This window comes from Panicum virgatum, chromosome 7K, assembly GCF_016808335.1.
Source record: "Panicum virgatum strain AP13 chromosome 7K, P.virgatum_v5, whole genome shotgun sequence".
Lineage (NCBI taxonomy): Eukaryota > Viridiplantae > Streptophyta > Magnoliopsida > Poales > Poaceae > Panicum > Panicum virgatum.
In genome coordinates this window covers 32,830,778-32,850,756 of record NC_053142.1, presented here as the reverse complement: position 1 = coordinate 32,850,756, position 19,979 = coordinate 32,830,778, and the positions used below count along the sequence as shown (strand labels likewise).

General features: G+C 48.7%; 2 protein-coding genes, 1 long non-coding RNA gene and 1 pseudogene across 3 annotated transcripts; 2 read left to right on the top strand and 2 right to left on the bottom strand.

The window, feature by feature from the left end:
• LOC120641048 lies at positions 1-4,673 on the bottom strand. Its single transcript, XM_039917006.1, has 4 exons — positions 4,500-4,673; positions 3,521-4,333; positions 3,195-3,434; positions 1-2,110 (listed from the first exon to the last, which is right to left on the bottom strand). The coding sequence occupies exons 2-4, from the start codon at positions 3,834-3,836 to the stop codon at positions 1,572-1,574; spliced, it is 1,095 nt and encodes a 364-aa protein (XP_039772940.1). The 5' UTR covers positions 3,837-4,333; positions 4,500-4,673; the 3' UTR covers positions 1-1,571.
• Positions 4,674-9,528: 4,855 nt separating this feature from the next.
• Positions 9,529-10,078, top strand: LOC120641049. The gene is made up of 2 exons (XR_005662133.1): positions 9,529-9,707; positions 9,803-10,078. It is a non-coding gene; the product is annotated as an uncharacterized LOC120641049 (long non-coding RNA).
• A 2,497-nt stretch (positions 10,079-12,575) lies between these two features.
• Positions 12,576-15,524, top strand: LOC120641047 (annotated as a pseudogene).
• A 2,632-nt stretch (positions 15,525-18,156) lies between these two features.
• LOC120641045 (probable pectinesterase/pectinesterase inhibitor 51) lies at positions 18,157-19,979 on the bottom strand. Its single transcript, XM_039917003.1, has one exon. The coding sequence runs from the start codon at positions 19,876-19,878 to the stop codon at positions 18,460-18,462; it is 1,419 nt and encodes a 472-aa protein (XP_039772937.1). The 5' UTR covers positions 19,879-19,979; the 3' UTR covers positions 18,157-18,459.

Below are 19,979 nucleotides of genomic sequence, written 5' to 3'. Positions count from 1 at the left end.
TTCCATATCTTCCAAGCGTCATTATCCAGCTAGCTTAAAATGGATGCAAATAGTAACTGAGGACTGCACAACTGAACAAATAATTTTACTGGGCAACTTCAGTAGCAAAATGGTAGCAGGAAGAAACAACCATTCATTGTACTGTCAAGTGTCATGCTATCCAGATATACCAACCACTTAGGTTCACGCGGTCAGCATTCAGCAAAGAAACATTAATCAGTAGTAGAAAGTAGAAACATGTGTCCCCACAAATATCAGTTTCTCGATTTTCATTACATATTTAACATAGGAATTTTAAAATGGATTTATAAAACATACCCTATAAATCACAGTGAGCAATACCAGATCAGATTGAGAGATTGATACATGAAGGGAGGAGAAACACTCACATTTTTTATACCCTGAAATTCTTTTGTTTACTTGTGACATTCCTAAGCAGCAAAAACACACTTCAATGTGTACAATTTAATTAGCATACCTATCATTAATGTGTATAGAGTTGAATTATGGCAATTGTCAGCGAATAAACTGACTATAGTTGAATCTCAAAGGTGGCTTGTATTACATCTGCTTTTCATCATTAAAGACATGAGGTGCGCGAAGGCAAATAGAAGAGACCACTGTACCTTCGCAGTTTGGTCTTTGGTTAGCTTGCTTGTATTGTAGGCTTAATCACTCCATAATAATTTCACCGAGCACCATGAAGTTAAATGGACATATATCTATCCTAGCATAAACAGACAAAATATGAAAGTGCACAATCCAATATCCTTGCTCCATTTTACAATACAAAGCATTTCCTTAATCTGCAGTTATAGATGCAAAAAGAATCAATTTTAATCTCTGATTTTGAGCATCTTTAAAAAGTAAGTGCAGTATAGAAATAACTGGGCATCTTTAAAAAGTAAGTATAGCAAGATATATTGCCATATAAGCAACTTTCGAATAATGAGCTCTATTACTCAGGATGAAGAGACTTGTTCTTAGTCATGACCAGCTCAAGGGCTCCAATAGTAAGAGGAAAATATTAAAAAGAAAATTAAAAAATGTTTTCAATGGGGAAAACTGCTATCTAAGCAGTGGTAAAATTATAAAAGACAATGACGAAGGGGGAGAAACCAGGGAAAGCCAACCTGTCATCCATTGAGGAGCATTGTAGTTAGTAACTAACAATACGTACAATTTGATTGATAATTGTAATCCTCATAAGAACTATGCATTAAAAGACAAATTAAAGATTCAGTTATAGGAAAGGCCCATGTGAAAACAATTCACATATACATTTATAGAGAGTTAAAAATGTTTCCACTAAAGGAAATCTCAGTAAAACTGTTGCTGCTTTAGTTTAGAAATGAAAGCGAAAGGAGTATAACGACAAGAGGAGTAGAGGAGCCACACATCCACAGGACCAGGACCACATCGACCTTGGAGTAGCTAGCTTATTGATGAACACCTACGAGGCTACGAACGATTTGTCATTTGTATGTGCGTGCACGCACGTTGATGGATTATTGGCTTATTGCTTTGTCACGGCGCACGAGAGCGCGCGCGAGGCCATGTTGCTTGCTTGCTTACTTCTTGCACACCACCCCGACGCCGTCGAGGCCGGTGGAGCACTTGACGCCGGCCAGCTCGTCGGAGGCGACGGCAAGCGCATCGGCACCGCTACCGCGGCCGAACCGCGCGACGGAGCAGTCGGTGGCGAACAGGCCGGACGCGACGAAGTCCCTCTCGCCGCTCATGACGGGCATCCGGGCCGACACGTCGAGGCGGTTCACGTAGTCGCTCCGGTACGTCTGCCCCAGCACGCCGTGGACGTCGCTGGTGAGCGCGTGGAACTTGAACGCCAGGTCGAGGTGCGCGAGGCAGTCATCGGCGGTGAGCCCGTAGTTGTGGACCCTGGAGTCCTCCTCGGTGATGGGCACCGCGTTGGCAGCGATCCTGAACACGCCGGCGAGCTCCACGGCGACGCCGTTGGCGGCCTTGGTGCGCGTCACGGACAGGGCCGGCACGGCGGGCGCCTCCCACCTGGCGTTGGCGACGGCCGGGACGTGCACGGGCTCTCCGTCGAAGACGACCTCGAGGCGGTCGGCGTCGTCGTCCCACGCGGTGGCACTACTACAAAAATCATTAATCGAGGCGGGCAAAATCAATTAACCGAGGTGTTTTTCACAACCGCCTCGGTGGTACCATCACGGTAAATGATCTCTTTTCCGAGGCGGTTGCACCTGCCCGCCTCGGTTAATCAAATAAAAAAATAAAAAATAGCCCGAGCCCACGGAGCCCATCAAAAGCCCGCCAAGCCCATCGCCGCTACCGCTGCTGTCCAGCCGCCGCAGCAGTAGCAGGTCGTCGCAGTAGGCCGCTGCCCCGCCGCCGCGCGCGGATCCGGCATCACCGTCGCCGGGCCCTCGTGCTCGCGCCGCCAAGCCACCGGGACACTGCTGCTCCTCGCGCCGCCGAGCCACCGGGCCGCCGCTCCTCCTCGTGCCAACGGGCCCTCGTGCTCGCGCCGCCAGGCCGGATTTGCTCCTCGCGCCGTCCCTCCTCGCGCTGCGGGGCCGCCGGATCTACTCGGGCCGCCGCCCCTCCTCGCGTCGCCGGGGCTGCCACCGCCGGATCGGCCCTGCGCGCCGGCGGGGCATGGGCGGCGTGGGAGGGGAAGGAGGGAGGGAGGGTGCGCGGCCGGCGCTGGGGTGGCGCCAGAGGGGAGGGAGGGGCCTGGGGCGGTGGTGGGGCGGCGTTCTTCGGCGTGGGATGGGGAGTACTCTGGGAGGGGAGGGAGGGAGGGAGGGGCCTGGGCGGCGACGGGGCTGGGGCGGCGTGGGAGGGTAGGGAGGGAGAGAGGATGGAGAGAGGAGTGGGCGGCGTGTGTAGGTTTAGGGTTTCGATTCATTTATATACTAGCTTCAGTTTCTGGGCTCATATGGGCTTGCATTGGGCTTGGCCCATTAACCGTGGTGGGCCACTGTAAGTTGTCCGCCTCCAAAAATAGGGATATTAACCGAGACGAACATTTTAAGGCGTCCGTCTCGGTTAATCGATTTTGCGAGGCAGTTTTTTTGTAACCGCCTCGGTTAATAAAAAAAATGACCGCTTTAGTTAATGCTGACCATTAACCGAGGCGAGTTTTTTTTCTGCCCGCCTCCGAGCCGATTTTTAAGTGCCTCGCAAAATAGAATTTTGTAGTAGTGCGGTCCTGAGCACGCCGACGTAGAGGCGGTGGCCCGAGAACTGCACGGCGATGGCCTGCACCCAGGTGGGGTCCCGCTTGAGTCCCGGGACGTGGCTGCCGATGAAGTGGCCGTTGATGTGGAGGTTGGCGTCGGAGAGCAGGCAGAAGTCCCGGTCCCGGCGGCCGTGGAAGTAGAAGGTGTTGCCGTCGCCGCGGATGAACTTGGGGTCCTCGCACACCGCGCCTGGCTTGTGGCAGTCTGCGTGCACAACGTATAGGTACAGTAAGTAGTAGCAATCACAAACTAAGATCTTGTGCTTGCTGTGTTGGCTTGCACTAAGTTACCGCAGACGGGCTTGCAGGTGTCGCTGTCCATCTGGCATGTGTACGGGCACGTCGCCGGGCAGTACCCCGGCGTGTCGCAGCTGGGGTACCAGGTATCCGCGCAGTAGACCAGGTTCCCGGTGACTTGGTCGTTCTTGGCGGAAGCAAGCGCGGCAAGGGATAGGAGTTTTGCGAGGCCGAGTAGGAGCAAGGGAGCCCATTTCGGGGCCGCCATTGCTGTGGTTATTGGTGTGCAGCGTGCTCTTTGCCTCTTAACTTGCTCCGCTAGTTCTAGCTGCATGGCGCGCCCATTTCTAGGGGCTGATCGGGGTTTCATGCTCGCTGGTCACCCTGCCAATGGCCTGGAATCCACGCTATACCCACCTCAGCCCATATGCAACATCAGATGATTATTTAACCCACCCCAACCTGTTAGTTGATATGCAAAATCCAAACCACACCAATCCATGATTTCCTTTCACCCCATATCTAACCAAACCAATGCTTTATCCATGGGTTCCACCCATTAAAAAAACATGGATTATCCACATGCCCCGCACACAGCATATCCACACAGGTTTTGGCGAGGGGGCGATATCACGTCGAATTGAGAGTGGATCCAAATAAAAAAAACACAACATATGCACACAGGTTTTGGCGGTGAGTGAATTGTGCCATATGGCCATACATATGCTTACATGTGCCACTAGATACAACATAAATAAGACTCCGGCAGGTAAAGCTGCTGCTGCAGGTCACTCTTATTGGGAAGGTAAATGCAGGTTTATACACTTTTTTTACTGCTGAGCCTCCGGTTCTTTGTTCTCCATATACCTGTCAAATTCAGCTTTGCCATTTGAGTTGCATATAGTTATTCGGCCAGTATGGCCCAAGGGACATAAGGATCCCTCATTATATATATAGGCAACTTCACCAAATATGATGTTGCAATGTGGATGACTGAAGAAGAAAAATGAATTCAGCGCTGCAGTAAGCTTACCTCATAAAGAGTCTTGAATAGACGCGCATGGCTGCACCAAATGAAACTGTTTGATCAATATCCATCGAGTCATAGACAGATGATTGCTGTAGTTAAAAATGTCTCAAGTATTTTTATTTCATTTATCTGCTGTCATATTGCCAGATATCATTTCAGGAGGTTTGTTCATGTCAACTGAACCCTGCAACAAATATAGCTTATCAGAGAATTGGATGATGCATGTGTAAGAAAAAAACAGGTAAAGCTGCATTGTAGTCAGGCAGGGTATTGAGGATAAACATTAGAAAGATATCGGTACAGAACTTGATATGGCAAGAAACTTTAAGGAGGCTCGCGAATGCCAGAACAAATTAAGGCATGGGTACTATCGATATTGGTGGCCTGACCTATAGCTAATATGTAAAGCTAAAGGTCGACATCCATCTATACATACAGAATCTGCACAGCTATTCAGTTCTCACTTACAATTAATATGAAAGCCAGGCACTATCTAATCACTCACAACACAAGATTACAAACGGGACCTTAGATAAAACTAAGTATACATGTGCCTTTTGATTTGTTTACAAGCTAAAGTCAAATATCTCCTTGGAATTAAGGTGTACAATGCACGGCAAGGAAATTGAAAATATTTCAGCATGTTCGGCTGAAGAATCTCTAACTGTCAGTTTCTAAATGAAAGAGTTGATAGTTAGAGGGAAAGTCTGTAACCTATTTATTGCACATAATCCAAAAGAATCGGCATTGTATCATCTGAATCGGCTTTTAGTTGTGGCAATAGGATTCTTGGGGACACAAGAGGCTCGCTAACGCCACAGATGTTGGAGGCTTTAGTTAGTGCGAAAGATTGGCTCACTATATAGTCTCTTTTACCTTCAATGATCACCAAATTCTTATTTGAACTATGCAGAGATGAGAAGTTGTTGTTCTTAAGGCAAGTTCCTCTCTTTTTTGGATGCAGGGATCTTAAGTGAAGTTGCTGGGGTTGGTGCAGGGCAAAATGTGCCACAGGTGGAATCAGTTGGACCGGTGGGGGCTTAACCGATGGAATTAGGTATGTTATAACTATAACTCCATTTACCTCTCCCTAGAACAGGGTATATGTTCTGTCTTTCTGTCTCTCATGGCATGACTGGTTTAGCCATCTTGTGAAATTTGTTTTAATTAATTTTGTACTTGAATCCAAATTTCATACTTCGTACCTGAATCTTTTGGATTATGTGCAATAAATAGGTTACAGACTTTCCCTCTAACTATCAACTCTTTCATTTAGAAACTGACAGTTAGAGATTCTTCAGCCGAACATGCTGAAATATTTTCAATTTCCTTGCCGTGCATGGTACTACCTTAATTCCAAGGAGATATTTGACTTTAGCTTGTAAACAAATCAAAAAGCACATGTATACTTAGTTTTATCTAAGGCCCCGTTTGTAATCTTGTGTTGTGAGTGATTAGATAGTGCCTAGCTTTCATATTAATTGTAAGTGAGAACTGAATAGCTGTGTAGATTCTGTATGTATAGATGGATGTTGACCTTCAGCTTTACATATTAGCTATAGGTTAGGCCACCAATATCGATAGTACCCATGTCTTAATCTTGTATGTAGATGACATACTGCTGATTGGAAATAATATTCTTATGCTTGAGTCCGTAAAGACTTCACTGAAAAATAGTTTTTCGATGAAGGATTTAGGAGAAGCAGCATACATACTGGGCATCAAGATCTATAGAGATAGATCAAAGAGGCTTATAGGATTAAGCCAAGATACTTACATTGACAAAGTGTTGAAGCGGTTCAATATGGAAAAGGCAAAGAAAGGGTTCTTGCCTATGTCACATGGCATACATCTTAGCAAGACTCGGTGTCCTACGACGACTGATGAGCGAGAGCGCATGAGCAAAGTTCCATATGCCTCAGCAATTGGATCTATTATGTATGCAATGATAAGCACACGCCCAGATGTTTCTTATGCTCTAAGTGTTACGAGCAGATACCAGTCTGATCCAGGTGAAGGTCACTGGACAGCTGTGAAAAACATTCTTAAATACTTGAGAAGAACTAAGGATGTGTTTCTTGTCTATGGAGGTGAGGAGGAGCTCATTGTAACGGGTTACACCGATGCTAGTTTCCAAACCGACAAAGACGATTCAAAATCCCAATCAGGTTATGTGTTCACAATGAATGGTGGTGCTGTAAGCTGGAAGAGTTCCAAGCAGGAGACCGTGGCCGATTCTACAACGGAAGCCAAGTACATCGTAGCTTCGGAAGCTGCGAAGGAAGGTGTTTGGATAAGAAAGTTCCTTATTGAGCTTGGTGTGTTTCCAAATGCGTCCAGTCCGTTGGACCTTTACTGTGACAACAGTGGGGCTATTGCGCAAGTAAAGGAGCATCGGAATCACCAGAAGAGCAAACACGTTATGTGGCGATTTCATCTCATTCGAGAGTTCATAGAACGTGGTGAAATTAAGATATGCAAAATACATACAGATTTGAATGTCTCAGATCCGTTGACAAAGCCACTCCCGCAGTCCAAGCATGAGGCGCAGCACACAAGAGCAATGGGTATAAGATACATTCTAGATTGACTCTAGTGCAAGTGGGAGACTGTTGGAAATATGCCCTAGAGGCAATCATAAAGATGATCATATTTCCTTGTATTCATGATTAATGAAGTGTTCCTTGAATATCCATGAAAGACAACTTGTATTGATTGACAATTATGTGAATTGTCTGTGAGACTCTTTACTTGTATGGTTATTCTAAAGATGTTCCTAGTCGGAGTTCATGTGAGGACACACATGGATATTAGACTAGCACATGTATTAGTTGATGACTATGTTTCACAAGTCATGGACATGTAGATGTCAAACTAATAATGTGGCCTCATGTGGGACATGAGTCTGAACTGACCCAACACGAGATGATGACTTCTCATTACACAATATGTACGCTGTGTTCTAAGACCTGAGATCGTCGTATGTACTCAAGATGTGAACCGACTTACTTAGGAGCCATCAAACGCTGCACCGTAACAGGATAGTCATAAAGGTGGCTTTCGGGTCTGTCAAGAAGCATGCTGTGAGACATAGTCGGTCAAGATGGGATTTGACCCTCTCTACAAGAGAGAGATATCTCTGGGCCCCCTCGAGTGATTCGGATCAGAAAATGCATGGCCATGCTGGAGTTAAGAGTTAACCAAGGATTCCAAATCACGACATCGAGAAAGAGAGGTCAGCTTTAAGTTAGACCAAATATCGTGAGGCAAAGGGAATAGCATGTATATGATATTGTGGCGGCTCGTCTGATATGATCCTTGTGTGCGTATAGGAGTTGACATGTCTTGCTAGAGGCCACTGTCTACTATTGGGCCGAGTAAGAGTACTCGGGCCATGTCTATTCGCATGTGAGTCCATAGGGTCACACACTTAAGGGAAAGAAGCCTGATAAGGATGAGATCCAAATTAGACTGAGATTAGGTGCACTAATGGGCTTTTTAGGCTCAAAAGAGGGCGCCCAAGGTGGGCCCAAGGCAGCCCACCTAAGGAGCTATATAAACAGAGGAGGGCGTCTAAAAACCCTAACCCTAACTCTTTTCAGAGAAGCTTGAGAAACACAAACAGTATAGTTGAGGATCCCAGGCTGCCACGAATGGAGCTGGAGCGAGAGCAAGGCATGGAGCTGGACACCATGGCAGCGTGCCAGCGTGCAAGATGTGGAGGATCGTAAGGAAGCACATAAGCAAGGCATGGGGGTAGAATGTCGTAGCGGCGCGCAAGATGTAGAGGATCGCAAGGAAGAATAGAAGCAAGGCGTGGAGCAGAAACGTCATGGTAGCACACTAACAGTGTGTGGGCGGCTTAGCGCCAAGTGGCATGTTGGCACATCAATCGCTAAGGAGAAGCAACACGACGAGAGTGAAGGGGTGGCAGCGGCTGTCCAACTATCAATTTTGTTAATATAAAATAGTATGAAAAAAATATTTGAATGTTTTTTAACATATATATGTGTTTTATTACGAAAAGCTAAGTCTTACCTCTGAACTAATGAGAGTCTAATTTACCACCTTGAAAGGCTCATAAAACTTGTTAGTTTAAATTAAATGTTGGTGGCCGAAATCGATAAATTAAAATTACCGCCAACATTTGTGGCAACAGTGTCCATGTATAGGTAAGATTTCAAGAGCCAGCTTTCAGTCGCATTTTCTCCATCTTCAATACCTTTGGGATGGCTCTCTCGGGCAATTTAATTTACAGGCGATCGTACCGAGCGCTCCGTCCGATCGATTTCCGACCAGGGAGCCTACCCTCCGACCGAAACCGACCAGGGAGCCTACCCTCCGTCCGCGCTTCATTCCTATTTAAAGATACCCGCATCAATATACCCAATGAATCGCAATTTGCAGCGGCAAAAGCCACCAGTTAATCACTGATCACACGTATAGTCGCTTTTCTCTTTATTTTGAAAAGAAACTATGCATACAAAGCATTTGGGGTTTATTGCATTTTTGCCCCTGTTTTATACCCCGATTGCGATTTTACCCCTACTTTTTTCACTTTGCATTTTTAACCCTACTGTTTGAGCATGAAACCTCTGTTTGCCCCTGGAATTAACTCTATTAGCTGCAGCCAAGATTTAGCGAATTTAAAAAATAAAAAAACCTTTCATAATAAGGCAAAAAGACAAAACTACCCCTTATCCCTTCAATCCCCTCCACTCACCCTCCCGTTCCTAAGGCCTGCTCATTCTTGAACCCTAGCAAGACGTGCAGGCGCTGCAGGCGGCGTTGTGACCCACACGCGCGAAGGGAAGGCCCATGGAGGGGGCAGGGGTGGTGGCTGCGGCTCGGCGTGGAGGGGCAGGGGCGGCGGCAGCTATGGCCCCCGCGTGGAGCCCGCGTGGTGGGGCACGGGAGGCGGCTGCATGCCCCGCGTCGCGGAGGGGCAGGGGCGGTGGCAGCTGCGGCCCCCCGCGTGGAGCCCACATTGAGGGGCAGGGGCGGTGGCAGCTGCGGCCCCCCGCGTGGAGCCCACATTGAGGGGCAGGGGCGGCTGCGGCTGTGTACCTCCGTGAACGTGCAAGGGGAGGCGCTACGTAGGGCTCCAGCGTTGTGTGGAGGGGCATTGCGCAGGGGAGTCAGAGTCAAGAGTCAAGCAAACATGCTTATCGCCATGGTGCCGGAGTCCAGAGCCATGAACTTGGTGACCAGGTATGAAATTTTGATCTCTGACTGAATTGTGGGATGAATTAACCTCGAGATTTAGACAATTGCGCTAATTTAATTTCAAATGCTCTGATTTGTAGGGAATAGTTCAGATTAATGCGCAGATCAATGATTTTGAGGGCCCATTGCAGTTTTGCCAACGAAACAAGAGGGCAATCGGCTTCATTGTTAGGAATAGATGCATGAGTGTGATGCATACACTAGTTGCTTTTGTTGGACACCTATGTTGGGATGTGATGTGGTGGTGCTTCTCTTTTGGATATGTATGATGGGGTTGTGGTTTGGTGGTACATCTCTTTTAGATATGTATGATGGAATATTATCTATCTGTATATATGCATGTGATTTTAACTTAATTTTGTGTGTCATGATGCTATCCAAATTTTATCAAATTCTTGTTCATATTTATATTGAAATGCTGCTGAAATATAATGGCAAACAAGGGTATACTCACAAAATTCTAAAAAGTAGGGGTATATTCGCAAGGGTAAAATTGTTTTCTTTGACACCGTTAAGTGTTGTTCACAGAATAGGGGTAGAATAATGAGTCTTCATTTCCAAACAGTAGGAGTAAAAATGCAAAGTGAAAAAAGTGAGGGTAAAATCACAGTTGAGGTTCAAAACAGAGGCAAAAACGCAATTTCCCTAAACATTTGTATACACAAAAACTAACCTCGCAAAACAAAAAAAATGTTGAAAGGGAAAAATTATATAAAAGGCCAGAAACAAAAACCGCAACAAAAATTTAGGGAAAAAATTTGGAAAAAAATTGAAACAAATTTTAGGTGAAATTTCAAAAAAAAATCTGGGGCAAAAATTCTGACAAAAAGATTTGGAATACAAAACTTAAGAACAAATTTGGGAGGAAAAAATTTTGGGAACAAAAATTTAAAAGGAAAAAAGGAAACAAAAACTTAATATCAAATTTAGAATACAATTAAAATTTGGAATGAAAATTTAGGAGAAAAAATTTGGAAAACAAAACTTAAGAAAAAAATTGGGGAAAATTTTGGGAACAAAAATTCAGAAGCAAAAAACTTAAGAGCAAATTTGGGAGACAAATTTTTTAAAACAAATTTTGGAGAATAAATTCAGAAGAAAAAATTTTGGAAGCAAAAACTTAATACCTAGTTGGGAGACAAATTTCAAAGAACAAACTTTTGGAAACCAAACATCGAAGAAATGGGAAAAGGGAAGAGGAAACAAAAAATTTGCTAGCCCACCTCGGAGCTTTGCTCCACGAGGTGGTGTCGCACCGCTTGTTAGCCAAGCGCTGGCCGCAGCTCCTCCAAGCCACGCGCTCCATCGTCATGGATGCCGGCGTCTTTGGGGCCGTTGCGTTGCACATTTGTCCGCCGTAGGAGTTTCAGCGTCGGGCACTGTGTCCTGCCTCGCGAGCTTCACGCCCCCTCTCTCCTGCGGAGCTTCACGCCTGCTTGCTCTCCACCAAAAGAGCATCGGAAGCTCAGGAGCAAAAGAGAATCCAGCAACAAAAAGAAAAGAGAGGGAGGGGAAGACGAAAGGACTAGATAGGAAAAGATGAGGCTGGCCGCTGGACTGGCCTTGTTTGGATCCTTCCAGGATCCTAGAATGCACTCTTCCTGATAAAAGAATCTCATATGCATGGAGTACTAAATGAAGTCTATTTGCAAAAAAAATTTAGAGATAGGTGTAATTTTTCGCGACGAATCTAATAACGGTAATTAATCGATGATTGACTACAGTGATGCTACAGTAACCATCCTCTAACCACGCGGTCAAAGACCTCATTAGATTCCTCCGAACTCCTAAATCAGTGGTTCTGGAGTTAGCTTTGTTTAACACCGTAATTAGCTGTCAAAGTTTTCTAGTACTTCCTAGTGCAAGAAACCAAACAGGGCCGTGTGGGCGTGGGACCCACCATGTGAATTGGACTGCAGGCGGAGGAATCGATCGACCGTGAGTTGGCTCGGCTCCGGGCGACCGGAGAAACAGCATTGGGCTCTCCCCTTGGGTCAAATTTTTTTGAACTCCACACGAGATCTTCTAAACAATGGTTCTAATTTGCACACCATTTGGTTCTTAAAACTATAGCTTGTTGATGCCCGTGGCAAGCATTTTGTGCACGACCGCGTTTTGCCGCGTGCACGGGCACACAATGATAAGTCATTTTATGATTGTTCCAGGGTCGTATTAATGTTGCTGAGATGCTCCAAGAACCCATATACTAGCTTCCAAAAGTTGCTACATTAATTTTTGCTATAAGAAAATCCTGAAAGTAAATCCACGAATAAAATCTCGTTGCTATTATTTTTTGATAGAAAAGAGTACACATTATGCACATACAGCAGTGCGTAAAAAACCGAATCGGACTTATCTCGATCACAGGGACGAGAAGAAAACGAACCAACTGCCGGAAGAGTCGGACTTGTCCCCAAAAAAAAGAGACGAACCAACCGTCGTCCACGAGCGCTTGACGCCGTGGGTCCCACCCGTGTCCGAGTCGCTTGGAAAACCTTTTCGCACACTGAACCAGACCAATATATATCAGGCCCTGTTTGGTTCGTTCGTTTGTGCTATGAACAGTAGTACGGGAATCTTTCATGCATGAAGGTCTAAACGAAGTCCATTTGTAAAACCTTTTCACAGATGGGTGCAACTTTGTGCGACGAATCTAATGAGCCAAAAAAATCCGTGATTGGCTACAGTGATGCTACAGTTACCATCATCTAATCGTGCGGTCAAAGGCCTCATTAAATTCGTCTTGCAAAGTAGCGCAGGAGTTTTGAAATTAGTTTTGCAAACTGACTTCGTTTAATACTAGTAATTATTGGTCAAAGTTCGCACAATTCGTGCTAGGAAGGCCCTGAGGGAGGAGATCGATCAACTTGCGAGAGCAGCAAAGGGGGCCAGGGAGAGAGGAACCGAGCAAAGAGAAGGTCACCGATCGAACAGCCAGCCTGGGAGGATAGATCGATCGAAGCCGGCGAGAGTTGTGATGATGATCATGCCGGCGGCGGTGGAGATCATGCCGGCGGCGAAGGGCGGCGCCGCGGCGGCGGTGCTGCCAAATCCTGAAGCTCGAGCTGATGCGCATAAGACGACGCTCCTCGCGCTGGCTCAGGCCTCCGATTCCCTGGGGATCAACGAGAGGTCCGTCAAGAGCATGCCGTTCGACGACCTGGCCCTGTCGATGCAGTCCCCCGCGGTTCTTCAGGCCGCGACGGCGCTGCTCGACCGGCTGGAGACGCGCCTCGTGATCTCCCACTCGGCGCCGCCGGTGGAGAACATCGACCACCTGCTCAAACACCTCGCTTCGTCTTCTCCCCCCGAGGAGGACGAACACGAAGGCAGCTCCTCCTAGCAGGGAGCGACCGGCACGGGCGGCGGCGAAGAGCCCAGCCGCAAGTTCGGGCGCGAGCACATCGCCGAGGTACTCGCCGCGGGTCGCGCTCTGCGCGTACATGATTGTGGCCCACCCCGGCGCCGTTCTGAGCGGGCACGGCGAGGGGGAGCGGCTGCTGATGGAGTCGGCGGCGATCTTCGTCAGGGAGCTCGAGCTGCTGACGAGGACGGTGCTCGGCGCCGGCGGCGGAGGGCAGGGGAGGTTCGGGGCCCAGCTTGCCGCCTTCGACGCGGCGTGGTTCGCGTACCTCTACCGCTTCGTGGCGTGGAAGGTGAAGGACGCGAGGGTCCTGGAGGACGACCTCGTCCGGGCCGCCTGCAAGCTCGAGCTCTCCATGATGCAGACGTGCAAGGTGGCCGCCGGCGCCGCGGAAGACGGCCAGCCGCCGAGCGGTCCCGCTCTCACGCACGACATGGAGGCGATCCGGCAGCAGGTCGCCGACGACCAGAAGCTCCTGCGCGAGAAGGTCCGGCAGCTGAGCGGCGGCGCCGGCGTCGCGCGGATGGACTCGGCGATCTCCGGCACGAGGGCCAAGTTCTTGGAAGCCAAGAAGAACGGAAGCCCGGTAGCGACGCCCGTCGCCAACGTGTCCACCCCTCTGAGCGTGGATCCGTCGCCGGCGAAGCAGCCGACGGAGAACGAGCAGATGGTCAACGAGATGCTTCATCAGGACGGCGGCGACTTTGGTGGCAGGTCTGACGGTGCTGCCACTGCCACTGCCGAGAAGGATTTCCAGAAGAGAGTGAGAGACGCCATGGAGAAAGAGTTCTGGGATCTGGTCACTGAATCTTTGCGAGGAGACAAACCGGATTACAGCCAGCTGGTCAGCCTGGTGAAGGAAGTGAGGGACTCATTGCACGAGCTGGCTCCCAGCAAGGAGTTGAAGGAGGAGATCGTGGAGCACATCGACCTCGAGATCCTGTCCCAGGTGCTTGGGTCAAGTTGTTCCCAGCACGCCCAGCACCTGGGCCAGATCCTGCAGTACTCCCTGGCCACGGTCCGGAAGCTCTCCGCTGCCGTGAAGGAGGATGAGATGACGAAGAGCCACGGCAAGTTGCTCAGCGAGCTGGCCGCTGCGAGCTCTGAAGCTGTCAACAATGGCAGCAGCAGCTCATTTGTCATGGCCGTGATCAAGGGCCTGCGTTTCGTCTTGGAAGAAATCAAGGAGCTGCAATCTGAGGTGAGCAAGGCGCGTATCCAGATGGTGATGCAGCCGATCGTGAGAGGCTCCGCTGGCGTGGAGTACCTGCAGAAGGCTTTCGCCGGCCGCTACGGGCCTCCTGCCGACGCGTTAGCTTCGCTCCCTCTGACCCTGCAGCTGATCTCGGCGTCGAAGAGCGTCGCAGAGCAGGAATGGAGCGAGCATTCAGACTGCCTTTCAGTCCTGCCATCATCAGCAGGCCAGACTCCTGCCCTCGTCCCGGTGCTCCGAGCAGGCCATGGGGCGGCGCCGGCAGGGCAGCCGCCATCTCCTTCACCTGCGGCAGGCTGATCAGGATCGGCCTGCTGCAGCTCGTCGGTAGCATGGAGGGCCTGCAGATGCAGTCGACTCCCGAGAGCCTCCAGATCAATCTGCTGAGGCTGAGGGCCGTGCAGAGCCAGTTCCAACAGGTGATCGTGATTGCTACGAGGTAACCATCTCATCGTTTGATTTCTAACATATTTCGTCAGAAAGGTAAAAATTCTTTAATGTGGTGGTGATTGATGTGCTAAATTTGGTCTAAATTGTGTTGTTTCTTGTTTCTCCAGCATGCTCACGCTGCGTCAAGTTCTGATGGCTGACAACCCCAAGGTCACTCCTGCGGAACTGGAGAGCTGGACGGCTCGCCTGACGCCGGCACCGACGAGATCGTGGAGACGATGATCAGGGCGTCGGCCTCTGTCGGCTCGCCGCCATCGGAGGAGAAGGTTCAGGCCAGGAGGCAGATGGTCGCCCGGGTGTTCCTCAAGAGCCTCCAGCCCGGCGAAGTGGTCTTCAGGAAGGTCTCCTGGGCCATCCACTGCGCCTTCCGCGGCGTCGTCCTGGGGGGCAGCGGCGCCAGGGGCCAGAAGCTGGCCGAGGCGGCGCTGCGCCGCGTCGGCGCGGCGAAGCTCGTCGGCAGGGTGGTGAAGGCCGCCGAGGTGGTGATCAAGGTGGCCACGGTGTCGGAGAAGGTCTATGGTCCGTGGTACGCAGCTCTGATGTGAACGTGGAAACGGTTTGGCAGGAGAGGTATGGCGTTGTACGGTTGTTGGTCAGTAGGAAGTTCAGGATGTGATGAATTCTGGGCGAATGTGGATGCCCTTGCATCAGAATTTAGTGAGGACTCAAAGATGCTAAATTGCATCTAGTAGGGGTGTAAATAAACGAAGTCTTTCGATTTTAGAACTGAATAATGCACAGAATTGCTGAAAGTTATTTGTGTGCTGTGGTTGCTTTCAACGTCCTTTTCAATGTATTAGCTATATATCTATGTACTTTCGCAAAAAAAAAAAGCTATATATCTCTGTACTTGGTATCTTAGTATCTTGCACAAAATCAGGGGCCACCACGAAATCTTGCACAATTCGCGGGTCAACGGACAAACTCTCTTGCATCCATACGACTATCTGGAACATTTTTCAGTGTCAGAACTTTTTTCTTAGTTAGGAACATTGCATACGTATGACTCCTAGATCTTATTCCAAAATCTATCTTTATTTAAAAACAATCTAATAACGTCCTGGTGTGGACAATGCCAATCAAGCTTGGCGATTTGGAGTACTTTCCAATTGAAAGGTTTTACGTGGTGGCAAAACATTACCCACAGCATGTAAATGGCCTACTCGGCTGCCCTGCAGGCTGCAGCACAGCGTTGGCCGCGTGCATCATCTCCTTGGGTGAGGCGTAGCCGTCCTCCTCCAGGTAGAAGAGGTGCAGCACCTTGCACATGTTCCAGAAAAGCAGCCTGCACGGGAGCGCCGGGAGGATCGAGTTCAGGAAGCATCCTGTTGGTGTCTTGGGGTCGGGATGCCAGCAACACCTTACAAGTTCCAAAACAAAGTAAGGTAGGACAACATACTAACATAGGCATTTGTGCTATTACAAAGAGTTAAATCCCCTGTGTCGGCCAAACAGGCACCAGAAGTCTTCTAATCCGATCAAAAGGATTGGGATGCACAGCTAGGTCACCAGGCTGGTCCGCCTAGGTGTGCTTCATTCAAATTCGAGCAATTTTGGGTTAAGGTTGCTGGTTTCCTGGACGTTCTGCAGTCAGCATGGAAGCTGCTGCTACAGATTGCAAAACAAGGCAACAGAACTAAGAAAGTGGAGTTGATCTCTGTTCAGAATGCAAGGCTGCAAATTCACGTTGCAAATGAAGTGATTTTCCAGTTGGATAAGGCACAGGAGGGCCGTCAGGCAGCATCAGCTAGAACCTGATGAGCTGGCATAACTCCGACAGCTGAAACTCAGAGTTCTTGGCCTGGCTGCAATAGAAAGATACAGACGATGACAAAGCTCTAGAGTTGTGCAAATCAGAGAGGGTGATGCTTGCAAAAGGCCTTGTTTTTGTGAAAAAGTCCTGGTTTCTGTGGCACTTCAAATTCGTTAGGCAACGAACTTTCAAATAAGATGGTTACCTAGTTTTTGTGAACAGCATGCTTTCATCGTAAACAGAGCTTCATATGCAACTTAGCAACTATACTCCGACATGTACTATTTACTAGCTTCATTTTGTGGGAGATAGGGACTCATTTTTTTTGCAGGTTTTCCAAACAGAGCTTCGAGCACCAATACTCTGACATGACGCATACGCAACTATACTTTGTTCAGAAAATTTATATGTTTGCTGTGCCATAACTGTTGCAGAGAGCATTCACTTAACCGGATTGAAAGGGGAACTTGATCATCCTTGTTGATGAGAGAATTAATAGCCGCCATAGCAATGGTCTAAAAGCAGCTAGTTGGAAGATCAAAACCACAAAGAGACTCTGATATCCAAGGTCAGCATATTATGCATACGGCGAGTGGAACTACTGCAAGTTATGGCTCTGGATTGCTTACCTTCTCATCAAAAGGAACATGGATGTGTGTTTGGAGCAGATCCATTCGGCATTTTGTTCTCTCTATTTTGTCAGCATGGCGAGGACTACAATAACTCGAAATCTTGAATGCAAGATGGTGGAATGTGCATGACACGATGGTACTGTATGTTCAAAAGTGCCTTCTGAATGAAAGGCATAAACCTCTAGTAAAACAGGACACTGTCCAGACAAACAGAGCAAAATTCTATCCCAGATACTGGGGAATGAGCATCCAAGATCCTGGGATAAAACTGTGCTCAGAGGAAGTGTGCCACAGGAGAAAGATAAATCCAAGCATCTAACAAGAAACAGGGTTACCACATCTTACACTAAAAGTATAGGCACCTACAAGTAGCATCTATTATCCACATGTTGTTATAGTCACTGCATCATTGATTTTGTGGTCTTGTGAACAAGATGCAACATACCATTTCCTTTTAAAGTTTTTCCAAGTTAAATATCAAATGGTTGCTTCCCGTCCGGCCGTGGCCGCTGTTGATGTTGATGGTTGTTTTCAATGTTATTGTTGTTGTTTTTCTATCTCTGATCTTTCTCCGGCTCTAAAACTATATAGACCAGAAATTTCCTGTCAGCTCCATTAAAAAATATATATCAAATGTAGCTAATGTTACTCCTTCTGTATCACAAAATGAGCACATTTTGCTAGTATCTATTGTTTTGTCATTTGTGGTATTATCTAACTGTAGAAAGTTGTAGAAATATCTCAGTGCCAAGTGATTATAGGAAAAATTCATAAGATAACTTATGTTTGTTACCTTTTTATACCACTCACTCCAAGACATGAAGATAATAGATAGATGCCAAGTATAAAGCTGCTGGCAGAAGTTCTGGAGTGACAGTTAGTAGTCATTCAGCTCATACAGCAGATGAAATATTTCTTGTTGTCCCAAAAGTATTAATGTTTTATGAGTAATGAGCCATCAGAAGCTAGAAATTATGACAAAAAAGAAAATCCAGAGACAACAGTAAGTCGACACCAATGAATGAGACGAGTAAAGAAAGTAAAAGAGGTTCCATCATACTCTGTCACAAGTTAAGTATTTACACTATTGAAGGGGCAATGTAATTACAAAAATAATGCAACTAACATATGCATACAAAAAGGTACGGATGTACTTAAGCAGGAGGATGAATCACATCAGCTTGGATTTTCTAACAAGAAACACATGTGACTTCAGAATCTCAGAATAAGGACTCAAGGGGTTACCAGAAAAAAGTTCACATCATGTAGTTGAACTGGCCAACAAGACAGCAAGTAATGATCTAAGCTTTCGATTCACACTGTAGTTAGTATGCAATCCACTGATGGCCTTGAATAAAGTTCTCCACTGAATAGAGTTTGGCATGCTTTTCTGGTGTCTGATTGCTCCACTCAACCCTTGCCGTGCGGTTTGCACCAGGGCCTCGACTATCAAACTCTCCGTAATACAGTGTCCTGACCGCAAAATCCCCTCGCCAAGGAAGCCATCCCTCTGGCCTGATAACCTTCCCCAGATAACACCTGACATACAGTGTCCTGGCATACTCCTTCCATGGACGCCCCAAATACAGTCTGTATGACTGTGGCTTTGTCTGGAACAATTCCACAAACTCTTTATTCCCATCCACAGTACAATTACTAAACACAAACCCTGTCGTCTGCCCGGGATCAATCCTCCCATTCGCCGCCACCACATTCCGTGCACTCTTCCGAGCTCCCTCTGCCCGCGGCACAGTCTTAATCACGCATTCCTCAAATACAACTGCAGCATTCCCAAAAATAAAGTCCACTGTCCCAATGATATGGCACCGGTGATACAGCTGCCGCATCGTGCGAGCATACAGCGTATCCTGGTGCCCACGGAACTCTACATTCTCTAGCACTGACCGGTCACTGTCTGACCGGAACGCCACAGCCTGATGAGCTCCCGCACCGGCATTGTTCTCAAATGTTACATCCCTTGCGCGGAAGCCATCACCAATCACGGAGACTGTCGCAGTGTCAAATGTTCCAAGCCCATCAATCCCCACGCTCCGTGATGCGGTGATCACAGTAGCCCCAACGCCCTCCCCCAGCAACAAAATGTTGGTCTTCTCGTATGGAATTATGACATTTTCCTTGTATGTACCTGCTGCGACGGCGATGACGAAGTGGCCAGCGGTGTAGTTCGGCGCCGCGTCCACGGCAGCTTGCACGGTTGAGTAGGTGCACGGCTTCGCCCCGGGATTCGGCTTGCAGACCGTGGCGTCCGGGCGGATCCTCGCCGGGAATGCGGGAGCTGAGGCGGCGGCGGAGAAATGTTTAGGGGCAGCGGTTAGGCTTCGCGGCGCAAGGGAGTTGAGGAACCGGGAGGTGAGCGGGTGGGAGCGGAAGGCGGGGAGCGAGAGGAGGTGGGAGCAGTCGTACTGGCACTGGAGCGAGGCGGAGGCGAGGTGGAGCGCGGCGGGGACGTCGCCGGCCTCGAGCGAGGCCAGCGCGGCGCGGAGGCGGCGCAGGGAGAGGGCGAGGTGGTTGGCGCAGGGCCGCTCGTACGCGGCCGGCGACGGGTGCGCCGCGACGGCCGCGCGCAGGAGCGAGGCGGGGCCCCCGGCGCCGGCGGGCGGCGCGGCCGGGCGGAGGGCGAGCAGCGCGAGGAGCAGGAGCGCGGCCGCCGCCGCGGCGAGCGGGAGAAGGAGGCGGCCGCGGCGGTGGATCGCGTGGTGGTGCCCCCCGTGGCCGCGCGGCATCAGGTTAGCGGCGGCAGGCGCGCGCGTCGCCGCGGCGGAGTCCCGACGGTGACAGAGACGGAACCGCGCCGCTAGATTGCGCTCTTTTTCTTTCTTTCTTT